At 55.4% G+C, this 12,106-nt stretch overlaps 3 protein-coding genes across 3 annotated transcripts; 1 reads left to right on the top strand and 2 right to left on the bottom strand.

The window, feature by feature from the left end:
• Positions 1 to 1,347: 1,347 nt before the first annotated feature.
• Positions 1,348 to 3,546, bottom strand: TRAVEDRAFT_49802 (uncharacterized protein; the record flags this gene model as incomplete). The annotated part of the gene is made up of 20 exons (XM_008042161.1): positions 1,348 to 1,389; positions 1,440 to 1,582; positions 1,657 to 1,714; positions 1,767 to 1,794; positions 1,857 to 1,891; positions 1,944 to 1,968; positions 2,028 to 2,128; positions 2,180 to 2,219; positions 2,277 to 2,292; positions 2,348 to 2,359; positions 2,609 to 2,634; positions 2,686 to 2,711; positions 2,765 to 2,782; positions 2,849 to 2,858; positions 2,913 to 2,967; positions 3,123 to 3,177; positions 3,226 to 3,293; positions 3,352 to 3,362; positions 3,420 to 3,461; positions 3,512 to 3,546. The coding sequence occupies 20 exons, from the start codon at positions 3,544 to 3,546 to the stop codon at positions 1,348 to 1,350; spliced, it is 846 nt and encodes a 281-aa protein (XP_008040352.1).
• A 3,451-nt stretch (positions 3,547 to 6,997) lies between these two features.
• On the top strand, positions 6,998 to 7,729 carry TRAVEDRAFT_126928 (uncharacterized protein; the record flags this gene model as incomplete). Its single annotated transcript, XM_008042604.1, has 1 exon — positions 6,998 to 7,729. One exon carries the CDS (start codon positions 6,998 to 7,000, stop codon positions 7,727 to 7,729), a length of 732 nt encoding a protein of 243 aa, XP_008040795.1.
• Positions 7,730 to 9,917: 2,188 nt separating this feature from the next.
• Positions 9,918 to 10,720, bottom strand: TRAVEDRAFT_81046 (uncharacterized protein; the record flags this gene model as incomplete). Its single annotated transcript, XM_008042603.1, has 2 exons — positions 9,918 to 10,180; positions 10,234 to 10,720. Coding segments are annotated over 2 exons (750 nt in total), but the record flags the coding sequence as incomplete, so codon positions are not given.
• Between the last annotated feature and the right edge of the window lie 1,386 nt (positions 10,721 to 12,106).

The raw sequence follows: 12,106 nt of genomic DNA, 5'->3' as shown, positions 1-12,106 counted from the left end.
CGAAGGGAGCGGGCGGCGAGGGGAGCGAGCGGCGAGGGGAGCGAGCGGCGAGGGGAGCGGGTGAGGAGGGCGAGCGAGCGGCGAGGGGCGCGGGCGGCGAGGGGAGCGAGCGGCGAGGGGAGCGGGTGAGGAGGGCGAGCGGGCGGCGAGGGGAGCGGGTGGCGAGGGGAGCGGGTGGCGAGGGGAGCGGGTGAGGAGGGCGAGCCGGCGGCGGAGGTGCGGGCGATTAAACGACTCAGCTAACAATTCGCAGGCGGATGAGTCGTGGGCGGAGCGGGTCAATCGGAGGTGTGAAATCGGGGGCGAGCGAGTCGGGGGCGGGCGAGTGACAGAGCGGGAGAATCGGGCGAAGAGCCAGCGGTGGGGCAGGACATGGTGTTAGGCCAGAGGAAACGGAACGCAAATACGGGACCCGGAGGAAATATAGATGTGAGCGTAGCAAGCCGGGAAGAAGAACCAGGTCTAGACCGCTTCGCTAAAGCACGACCACCCGCTGGGAAACCCATATCCGTATTTCCCCCTTTTTTCATGCGCTTTCTCCAATCACGGTCCGCTCCGTCGTGGCTGGGAATTCCGCATGTATAATCTGCTCCTGGGCTCTCCAACGTTCTGTACGCGCTGGACAGTGTCAAGAGTGTATATCAGAATGTCAGTGGCGCTCAGCGATATTACTCGCCGTTGCATGCCGTTCAGCCCATTCCTGAGAGCAGGCCTTTACACGTGCGAACTTGTTATGGTGGCTGGCAGAACCTGGGTAACAAGCCGGGCGGCTGATACGTCTTAGCCATCAGCGGTAGTTGTCCCTTGCCACTTCCACCACTTACTCGGTCATCGTGAGCATTGCTGCACTTTCGTCTCGGATCGCCCTGCTGTTTCACGATATAGGCGCAAGCTAGAGATGATGGTTCACCGTCATGGTCAGGGCGGGTCGCTATCCCACGCTAGTTGACGCTAGTGTGACCGTTACGTCACTCGAGGTACGTCACTCGAAGAGTTGTCGTCGAAAGCAATAGTGAGCTTCGACTCGCTCAGGACGTTCTCTTTTGTGCTGCTCATACGCGCATTCACAGTCGGAGATGCTAACCATCACTTGCGGTGCCTCCAATGGGCATGGGATTTTTTCCGCACCAGCGCCGAGCGCGACCGCGACCGCGCAGCGCGCGCCGCGCACTCGACACGCCACTCGGGGAAGCCAGAGCGGCGTCCATCAGACGGTTGTTCAGGGCCTGAGAGTAACCATATTATGTGAACCGTCCGGAGTGCCATCAATTGGCACAAGCGGCAAGTGCGTATTATTGCTACGATGAAGCCCGAATTACGCCTGAGGTGTCCGAACAAAGAAAACGCCTACTCAAGGAAGGAGCTAGACGAGTTCTCGTTGGGTTGATGCTGAATATGTATCAGCAATGGGAGAGGAGCATACAACGGCTGAGGCGCACCTTCGACGTCATTCCGTCACTGCGCTCGCCCCCTTCGGTATCCGCGCGTATGTTTGATAGCTCGACCGTGAACGTGAATATATGGGGGATGGAATTCGTCTCATCTTCGTTGAGAAGGTTTTGCCTGGTGCAGAGACCGTGGACTATCGATAGTGAATATACTGTATACGCGTCCGGATGAAATTATGTCAATCAAAATGCATGTGCGCGAACGTACTACTAGGACTGGTGAAAGTCAGCATGTCGGATAATGTAATATCTTGCGATACGGAGAGCTAAAGGGCCAATTTCAGCGATGTGGAACGCCAATACCCATGTTTTGCTTACTGCGACAGCGATTAGGATTTGTACAGCCCTTGTATATCGAATGTCTGTGGTTGAGCCGCCGTAAACAGCTCAGGAAACACGTCGACTTACGTCGTGAAAACTCCTCTGCTGGCTTGAAGGAGTACCTATACATGTTACATCAGCGCAGCGCCTAGTCCATAAATGAGGGCTACTTACCAAGCGACGTGTGAGCCTAAGGGACCTATCGACTCGGAGACTTAATCAACAATGTGGCAGGCCAACTCCAACGTAACAACTCACCGCCGAGTCCCACTACCCGCGCGGACGAGCAGACAGGACAATATAAACGGCGCAAGAAGGTCTGTGGCGGCCATGAACGCATGGACAACCGTATTGAGCTTCTAAGGAACAGGTGAGAGACGTGCATATATCAACTCCTTGGCACAACTTACGACGATGAGAGCGTTCTCGACGTGCCAACGGGGAAGTAAGCTGACCGTGGTCCGTCAATACCCACGCAGATACGATACAGTATTGGGCGCGGCTGACCTATGGACGAACAGCACTAACGTACCGCCTTGTCAGTATCTATAGGAACATAAACTTATGTGGGAACATACCGAGCGAGATCCCTGAGCGGTGTATAGCGTATAAGAGACGACATCAAACAGGAGCGGAGGATTCATAGAACTCGCCGCTTGCGCCGATGGCCGTTGCAAGCTAAGCCAGCGGTCAGATAACATGCACAAGGCAAATATGTGAAGAGGCTTACACTGATCGCAGCCACACAGAAGGACGTGCGGCTCATCAAGGTGCGGCTCACTGACGCAGAGGTTGCACTTGTTAGTAGAGTGAAAGTATTGATAATTTGAGTCGCTTACGGCTGATAGTACGCGTGACGTAGAATCTATTCAAGAGCTTATATGAGTCTATGTTTCAGCGAAATTTGCCTACGTACATTTGTACCATAACGGTAGTGAAAGTCTACCGTGGCACCCGTCAGCAGCGACATGGATTGGCAGATGATAGGAGCTCACACTAAGCACGGACAGCACCTGGAGCGAGACGATCACAGAGAAGGTCAGTATGGTCTGCGTTATGCTCGCACCGTGGATGCTTACATCTCCCGTGCTGAGGGGGACGATCAGAATGGCATCAGGAGAAGAGCGCGGTTGCTAAGCTCACCGTGAAAGCACCCCGTAGTACTCTGGATTAGCTGACTTGACTAGTGTGAACCACGCTGTAGACGGTGATCTATGTAAACTGCGCGCGCGGGATGGGGAGGGAGAACCGTCGCTCTCCACGGTAACGTCGGAACATGTGCACGAAGAATGGGAAGCGGATGTGGAAGATGGGGAACAGGTACGCAGCACGAACGAGTAAGGGAAGGCTCACCGATAGTAGCAAAAAGAGCTTGCTGAGACGTCGCAAGTAGGAATATCATGGCGACCTGACGTGATTGAGATTCTATGTGTCTCCCCAAACATAGAACACTCACGAAGACCTTCAAGGCCGTCCTGTCCTCTGCGCACTTCCTGGGGTATTCGAAGGCTTGAACGGATAGTACTGCATGTAGCCGTGACGTGTCAGCCCGAGCCATGACCAAGCACCGCCCACAGCCGACCTGCATAAAGCCTGTTTCGAGCGCGGCGGTGAGCAACATGCAAGGAGGGCATGAAGCTCGCGACGTACATTGAAGAAAGAACGAAGCCGGACAAGGTGAAAGCCGGCGTGCTATCGGGAGTGGTAAGGCAACGTTCTCAAGAGCAATAGCTGATGCTTACTAGCTCGCATATATCTCAACGTCTGTGCCTAACATGTCGATCTCCTATTGGCCACGTTGTTAACAGGTCGAGTATACTGGGGCTGCAAGATTGCGATGAGGAGCAGAGACAGTAGGCTGGGGAGGACTGCAGAGAGACAGGTGGATCGTGGAAAGACCGGAGGACCGTAGAGACGGGTAGGTGGGGAGATAAGGAAACGGGAAAAGAGGGGAAAGGGGAAACAAGGAAATGTAGAAACAGAAAACCGGGAAGTCAGGAAGGCAGAAAGACGAGGCGGCGGGGAGGCCGGGCGGCGGGATGGCCGGGCGGCGGGGGTGCGGGGACGCGGGGACGCGGGGACGCGGGGCGGCGGGGGTGCGGGGACGCGGGGACGCAGTAAGACGGGGAGTTGGGGAGACAGATAGGAGATGCGTAGGCGGCGGGGAGACGACAATTTGTGCGCTGACAGAGAGGGTGAATGTAGCATGCACAACTTAAAATACAAAGTGGGGTGCGCGAGGTTAGCGCATCATCGCGGCCTAGATGCGCCATGGCTTACCCGCTTGACATTATACCCAGGAAGGACGCGTGAAGCTTAAGCGTAGAAACCCCCCGCTTCCCACGTCAGAACGCCCCTGAGATCAACAGAGATTTTGAGAAGGATTCTGACCGTTGGCGGACTCCCAAAAGCTGCGCGCGTCCTGCTTGCGCCGGCCACCCCATCGAGGCGTTGGCTCTCCGGGAGACGCACCGATTACGAGTACCGCCCGCAGTGCGCTCAAGGGGAGATTTTGACGAGTTCAAGTAAAAGCCTCCGCTGGGTACTCACGGAACGGCAGCGGCAGGCGGGCAGGTAGGTACAGCCTGCTTGGAATTATCAGCAAGGAAGCTCACGTTTCGATTCCGCCTAAGTACTCCGTGCAGTTCCGCGGTGGACACGATAACTTGAAGGCCCCCTACAAGATTTTCGTTGGCGACTACCCGCGGAGTCGTGCTTTAGACCACTGTAGGAACAGTGCTGTGCGGACCGTCCTATGGAAGATTATGAGCTCTTCCGCTCGGGGCACGAATGGAGCCGGTTTCCGGCGATGCCAGTAAGCACGCTCGCGGATCCTAGTTCTAGAGGGGGTCGCCAACGCCTCTCCCGCAGAATATGCCTTTTTGCTCCAGCGCACGGGCATCTCTTTTCTCTCTTCTCGCTACAGGCTTTCGTAAGTGTTCAAGACTTCGTTGACGCGCTGTTCCCGCCAAGTGAAGAAGCCTTTGCACAGAGTTCGGCTAAGACAGCGCCTCGATCCTCGATTTATCGGCATCATCACTTTTCGACCCACGCAGCACCTTTCCCGTGCAACCTACGAGTCGAGCGACCACAATGCAGGATAAGGATGGCGCCTGCGCGCGTGCTTAGGGTTGACAGGTCGGTCGTATATCTTCTTCGTTTGCGCTCATGCGCAGTATGGCCTGACGCCGAAAACATATATGTCCCCTCTATGGAATTGGCGGCGCGCTGGGTTTCGTAAAACGGGAGACCATGTGTGATGGCGCGCCGCGGCTCGGCGCGGGCATATCGCTTAACGAGTGCGCCAAAACCCTCGTTGGGGCAGATACGACGTGCTCCCAGCTCTCTACGTGCCGCGCGTGCTTAGGGTTGACAGGTCGGTCGTATATCTTCTCCGTTTATGGCCTGACGCCGAAAACATATATGTCCCCTCTAGTCCCGGTCCCGGAGTGGTCCTTGCCAGCCGTCGAGTTCCATATTTCCGTGTATGTGCCTGTGCCACCGCTATGGAATTGGCGGCGCGCTGGGTTTCGTAAAACGGGAGACCATGTGTGATGGCGCGCCGCGGCTCGGCGCGGGCATATCGCTTAACGAGTGCGCTAAAACCCTCGTTGGGGCAGATACGACGTGCTCCCAGCTCTCTACATGCCGATTGGAGGTGTCGCAATTGGGAAATGCAGCTGACGCTTCGAGCGCGTTCGCAGGGACTGGATTGAGCGACAATGTAGCCCGATATCCGGGATGCGCTGACAACGGAACAGACCAGGCCAAATAAGGATCAGAGGCGTTTCCAGCTTCAAAAACGCGGATGGATCAACGGCGACTGGTCTTGGTTACCTTACACCAGATTGATGTCATCCGACATGGACCAATCGCCGCCTACACATGGAACGCCCCTCCGGCTTCGGGGTCTGTGTCACGAGCGCCCGCCTGTCCTTACCTTTCTCTCCATCGCTCAAGCAAGGGACATCGTAATCTGCACGGGCACGGGACGATATTTGCGCGAATAAAGTGCACTCGATGCCTCTGCCAAGAGGTAGTGGCGCGACGAATTCCTGTCGCGGCCTATGCCATGCCGTTGAAGCACATGAGCTCTGGTACGTCGTCTACACGCGGTCTTCTCGTGCTTTCACTGACAAAATATAACTTTAGCTGATTTTAACAGTATATATACCTGAAGAAGAGCCTCACGGAGAGTGAGTGGTTCCAGGCGCTTTCAGGACAAGGGAATGGGCATCTTGACGGCGGTACCGGCCCGCGTTCAACAGGGTGCCAGTAGATTGAGAGATGAGAGATCGGAAAGACCTCCATTTTCTCTCCTTACCACCTCTGCCTGGGTCTTGAGAGTAGATAGCTATGAGGTGCGATCGACTTTGCAGTGTGGTCTTGAGTCCGCTCGAGTTGGTTCACAGCAACTTCTCTTGGGCGATTCGCGCCACGCCAGTGGCTTTGAGCGTTTAAATGGTGTTTGTCTCCGCTTGGTCTAGCGCCCGACGCCCACTCGCGGCACTGCTTCGTCTTCAAGACACAAGGCCTCCTCCTCCAAGTCATATCTCATCCTGCCACGAAGTTTCCGGTAGTCCCATTCAAGCCTTTGACTCTGTGGGAGCGCTTTCTCTGTAGCTCTTTCTCTGTGCCCGGTAACAGAATACCCCGCCTGCGCACGGCCAGCCTCCAGTCGAGTTCGCGCGGAGCCAAACAATCCAAACAGGTATTTATTGCCTCTGAATTCGATCACCTCCCTCTGAAATTCTATAATAGAGTATTCCAGCGCTATCACTTTGCTCAGTACTTAAAGTACTGTCCGCAGACCCCAATCTTCGCGATATCCTCCGCCCAGATCCTTCGACGTCGGGTCTCTTTGTCCACCGCCAGCCCGGGCGACTCGCATTCCTCGCATCGCAATTCCGCAACCATGATACTCGAGGCACTCCTTTGGTGCATCCGCTCGCTTGCATCCGCTCTGCTTGATGACTGGAGAGTAACGGTGCTCGATCTGTCGCAACTTATCCTCTTCTTTGTATCATTTCTTCCTGTCTCGACATCCCCTACCCACTGGATATTTTCAAACGTCCTCGCTGTCCTCGCCCTCGGCTGCGCAATTTTTTCCGTGACGCAGCTCACGCATGCGCCAGGTGGGCACCGTAGTTGTCACCTGTACACCCTTTCTCTTACTGACACTGGCCTGATATGTAGACAAGTATCCTACATTCCAGGACTTGACTCGCATGCAGGAAAGGATACATGCATTGGAAGCCCAGCTACACCTGCACCTTTATCACGACGGTACTGGACTGGTGGACTACGCTTCCATTGGTTCGGGAGCTAGGATCATCCCCAAACTTACATCGGATACATATTCGGACGAACGAACGGTATCATGGTATGGACGGTGGAGGAAACGTGAAACCTCCGCCGATCTAGTCGGACTCCCGCCGGAGTTTGCCATCATCCCCAACACTCATGTGGGCAGCTGCTGGCCGATGAAAGGACGGCAGGGTTCCTTGGGGATCTCTCTCGCTCGCCCCACCACCATCACTTCCTTTACCATCGACCACGTCCCACGAGACATGTCACTTCGGTACCAGATAGCGCCACGAGAAGGTGACTTGTGGGGACTATTGGATGAGCTTCCGCCTCCCGGCCTCCATATTTCCAACCTCACTATACTCGCCCTGTCGAAGTCGTCCTCCGTATTCCCGGATACCTCCCGAATCCGCCGGTCCCGGTTCGCACAATCACACCTCACCCACCTCGGATCCTTCGCCTTCGATATGAGCAGCGGCCGCCCTTTCCAAACGTACAACATCTCGAAGGATACGCTCGAGCTGCTGGGGGACACTAAGTTCAAGATCGTCGTTCTAGCGATCAAGGAGAACTGGGGGAGCGACGATCTGACGTGCTTATATAGGATACGAATACATTCTGACAGTCAGGCAGAGATGGCGGGGAGCACGTAATCGCTACTAGCAGAACAGCATTCATGTACTTGCATAATCCTCGCGGAATCGTCGAGGGTAGTCGCCCGTCGTGGCGTGTTCCGAGATTTTCATCGTCTGTTCCACGCTCCACGCTTGCAGAATTTCCCGCTCGTGCTCCAGATAGGCCAACACCATCTGCACTGCCTTCTCCAGAAGTCGAAAGTAGGCGTGGTTGTGATCCAGCGCGAGCGACAGCAGCGCGATCGTCTCCGGCGTCGGTGAGATGTTGAACGGCACCGCGCCTCCCTGGCAAGCAAAGGTAAGATAACAGCCGCGGGCACATTAAAGCACCCGCATCCGCGTACCTCGCCATCTATCTCTGATTTCTCCAGGAGACTGAGGGTGACGCGCAGCCATGCGTGTGCGGCTTCTATGTGAGCTTGATGATGCTCGTAGACCTTGTCCGCGATGCTCTCAGGGATCGAGTCCTCTCTCTGGTATAGTCAGCTAGAGTGCATGTAGGCGTTTGATGACGACTGACCCAGATGATAGAATAATGTGCGACGGTTTCGGCGGCCTGCTGGAATCTGTGCCGACATTGCAGCCAATCAGAAACCTCTTCAGCGTTGTTGGTCGTGCCTGCCTCACTGAAAGATATCAATACGAGGCCTTGCGAAGAATAATAAGCATGCACTTTGCGAGGAGGTCGGCCGTGTTGGCCAGTGGGACATGAGACGGGGCAGACGGGGCGTGGGCCATGGTGGATGCACGAATGTCGTGGTAGGAGTTCTGGCGTAAAGCCAGCTCCTGGTGCCCGCCCAGCTTGAGAGCCAAGCGCAGGTGCTACTGACCCTTTTCGTCGAACAAAGGGACCAAAGAATGGGAGCAAGATTCCCCAAACCGGCGACGAATGGCGACGTAGTCTTCGGCCATTGTTCGTCCAAGTTGTAAACCTATTGTGATCAGTCGATCAATCGGTTACTCAGCATGCTACCCACCAGTAGAGTCGTCTTTGATACTCTGCGAGTATATAGGCACCGCTCGAGGCGCATGAGATGGCCGCATTCCGTTTCTAGCATAGTAGTAGGCAATCACTTGGTCCTCGCCATATGATTCGCCAGCCGTATCGACGACCTCGGTCCACTCCGTAGTCGCAACTTTACGGTCTCTTGCTAGCGGCGTCGATTGCTTCACAGCTATAATTAGGCCCCGATTCTTCGAATAGCACATCACCAGGCTTACTGAGGCGGGGATGTCCATACAAAGCGTCGGCCATTGGCACATCAGCTCAAGAGTGTACACCGACGCGAAGCATAGTAGGATCCCGCGGCAGGATGAACGAAGAATAAGCTTGCGATGGCAGGCAAACGATCAGGCGGCGCACGAGGGATCGTGCGAGTGAGGAGTGGACACGCGCACGCGGGCGGGGTCGCGTCGCGCGAGAACGTGGTACAAAGCGGTAGAGGACGACGGCCGTAGCGGAGTTCCAATACCGGGGTATTCCGATCATCGTCCGCTGCACCTGCTGCAATACTGCTGCGAGCCTCATCTGGTTCAATGTGGCCTGGCAGAACTAGAGACCACACAGGATTGAGGACCTCCGAGCCCGCAGTTCACATTCCCGCGGCTCCATTCACTGCTGGCTCGTCCTAAATTGGTGAGTTCAACGTACGAAAACCAGTCAGAAGTGCCCTAAAGCGGATGTTATCGTGTATGTATGTGACACGCGCGTGCCGGGACCCTGACCAAGTTGTCGCTCCCGCTGTTGGGCTCACGGTCCAATCCGAAATTGATACCCTCGACATAGACCCACAATGTAATCACCCTCGTAGGCACAACATCTTCCTCGAGACCGTAGAAGCGATGTAGTCTATACACATACCGGGTAGTTCGTTATCCCAACTGCGCGTGTTGACACAGTCAGCCAAACACGTCGTGCGAAAGACAAATCGACGTACTATCTCCAGTCCTCTAACATACACTTTGAAACCTTGTACTGATCCTGGCGAGTCTTGACTAGTAGGACACGCCCCAGATAATCCGCCAAGTCCTTGTCGCCGATGACACAGGCGAACTTGAGCGCGGGGCTCTCTACCACGGTGAACTCCATGATCGCCCCGTCGACCTCCTCATAACGTAAAGAGAAACCGGTGACTACCACGGGGTCTTGAACCCTGGCAGATGAATACATAGTTGGGGAAGGTGGTGGGACAACGTCTGTAACGTCCAGTGAAAGAACCCAAGTATCGGTGTCGCCGATCCAGCGTGGTTTGAGCGGAAAGGAGCGGATGGGTTGATGTGTGGCATACTCGGCGAAGTGGAGGTGTGTGAGCATCTTGAAGCCTCGGGACGCGTACTTCACTAGGCCTTCAGCCCGTCTCTTGGAACGGCCTTGAGAAGACCAGCTGAGTAGCGATCGACGCTCCTCCAGAGTCGCTCGAGGGAAGAGGCAATACGCCTTCTCATACGATATCACGTTCATGACGCATGCTGCGGGAAAGTTAGAGGGTCACTTGCACGCAGTAGAGATTCTCGACACATACTTGAGTGAAAACCTAAGACCACCTCCATAGGAGCCCGACGCGCAACAATGATCTGAACTTTGAGGTGTTGCTCGCCCACCTGGCGCCGGAACGTGTAGATCGCAGAAACACCAGGCATCACATAGTGGAGACCTCTGCTTTGTTCGGCGTTTAAAACAGTGGTCTTGAAGCGGGGATCCTGTCTGCGGCTAGGGAAGAAGGTGTATCCCATGCTCAAGAGCCACATGCCTACTTCGCGACGGTGTTGTGAGTGGACGTAGAGGTCGAGATCGGACTCGGGATAGACCGCGCGATCAAAGAATTGTAGCGCGATGGACCCTGAGATTAGGGTGCCTGTGCGGGCTTGGAGAGAGCGAAAGGCGAGGGGGTCCGGTACAAATCGCTTCAGGGTGGCATTCACGTCGAAAGCGACCTTGATGAAAGTGGCGACAACATCCCTGGCGAGGCGGCAAGTTCTGTACAACCGTAAGAAGTCCTGGGGCGATAGGTACGGAAGGAAGGTTGAACAGATCCGCGGTGTCTGCAGTATTGCGGCGAAAGGGATCTGCACCTAGCATAAGTCATCGTCAGCGTCTAGGCTCGGTCACTGTTGAAACCGCATAGTACCGTGTTGCTAGACTGCATGCCGGTATGATGTGTCAAGAACATTCGGGGTTTGGAGAGAGAATACAACGAGGGTTATATAGTAGTCGGGCGCCACAGAAGCTTCCGCTACGCGCGCGCGTCTCGCGCGCTCCCAGGTCGATTTGAAGGGGCCCTTGCGTGGTTTCGCACCGTGTTTTGCTATTGATGTACGGATATATCAAATACGTCGAGGGCACCGACATCGCGTAGCGCGACACGATGCGTATGTCGACAGCGCACGGAACCGCAAGCAAGTTGCAGAAACTGCCATCGGAGCTGGCTCTCTATGCAAACGGCAAAGCAATATTCACTTGCAGTAGCTAGGGTAATTAGACATGTTCATTGCTGCTGTGATCGGCGGGGGAGACCGAACTACGCCTCAGATTCGCTGCCTCTTTGCGATTCACGGGCTTTCTTAAGCGCACGGGAGTAGACCAATCCACACCTGGCAGATAAGGGTTCAGTGTCGCATTGTACGAAGGGAGAAGAGAGGGCACCGACTTGTTGCATAGGTCGCGAGTACCACTTGGACCTTTCCTCCAAGCGACGGACTTCTGTGTCTTACAGTCCGCGCAACGAGATACTCCAACAGGCGGCGCTTTGTCGGCGGGATTGACGTTCGTAAAGAAATCGCTGCGAGCCTTTGTTACAATGAACTCTGGACCTTGCCTCACCGCCTTCAGGCCACACCTGCGCCGATCGACGATGAGCTCGCTGATCTTCGCAGGAAATTGACGTACTCACGAATCACAGATCTTCTCGCCTCCGGGTCCATGTCCCGATATCAACGTAGTCCTTCCCTTGCAATGCCGACATCGATATTCCCCATCCGGCGTCCACGAGAGCGTCGGAGTACTGGCAACGGGGGATTGCTCCAGGAGCAGAGATTCTCCGTTCAGCTGATCTAGACAGATGTAAGGTGACGAGGTAATTGTGGGAGTAGCTGGGGAGCTACCGGAGCTATCAGCGACCGTCGTCCGCGATGCAGGCCGCAGATCGATTTGAGGCGCAATACGGGTGCATACGAACATGATTGACCCTACGAAGGATGCAATCAGCGAACTGGCAGTGGGAGCTGAAGCGGCCGCGCATGCCAACGGACGCAACGGCGAAAGGCAGTGAGCATACCATGGGGTATCGAAACCGTGGTTCTGACGCCGTCATGCGCGCACGCGTCTTCCTGTACACTCCCCGTCATCTTCGCCTAGTGCATGTCGTCAACGCGTCCGAGCGTTCGAAGTCGTACACC

Source organism: Trametes versicolor, assembly GCF_000271585.1.
Source record: "Trametes versicolor FP-101664 SS1 unplaced genomic scaffold TRAVEscaffold_8, whole genome shotgun sequence".
Taxonomy (NCBI): Eukaryota; Fungi; Basidiomycota; class Agaricomycetes; order Polyporales; family Polyporaceae; genus Trametes; species Trametes versicolor.
Note: the sequence above shows the minus strand (reverse complement) of the source record. Positions and strands in the feature narration are given on the sequence as shown.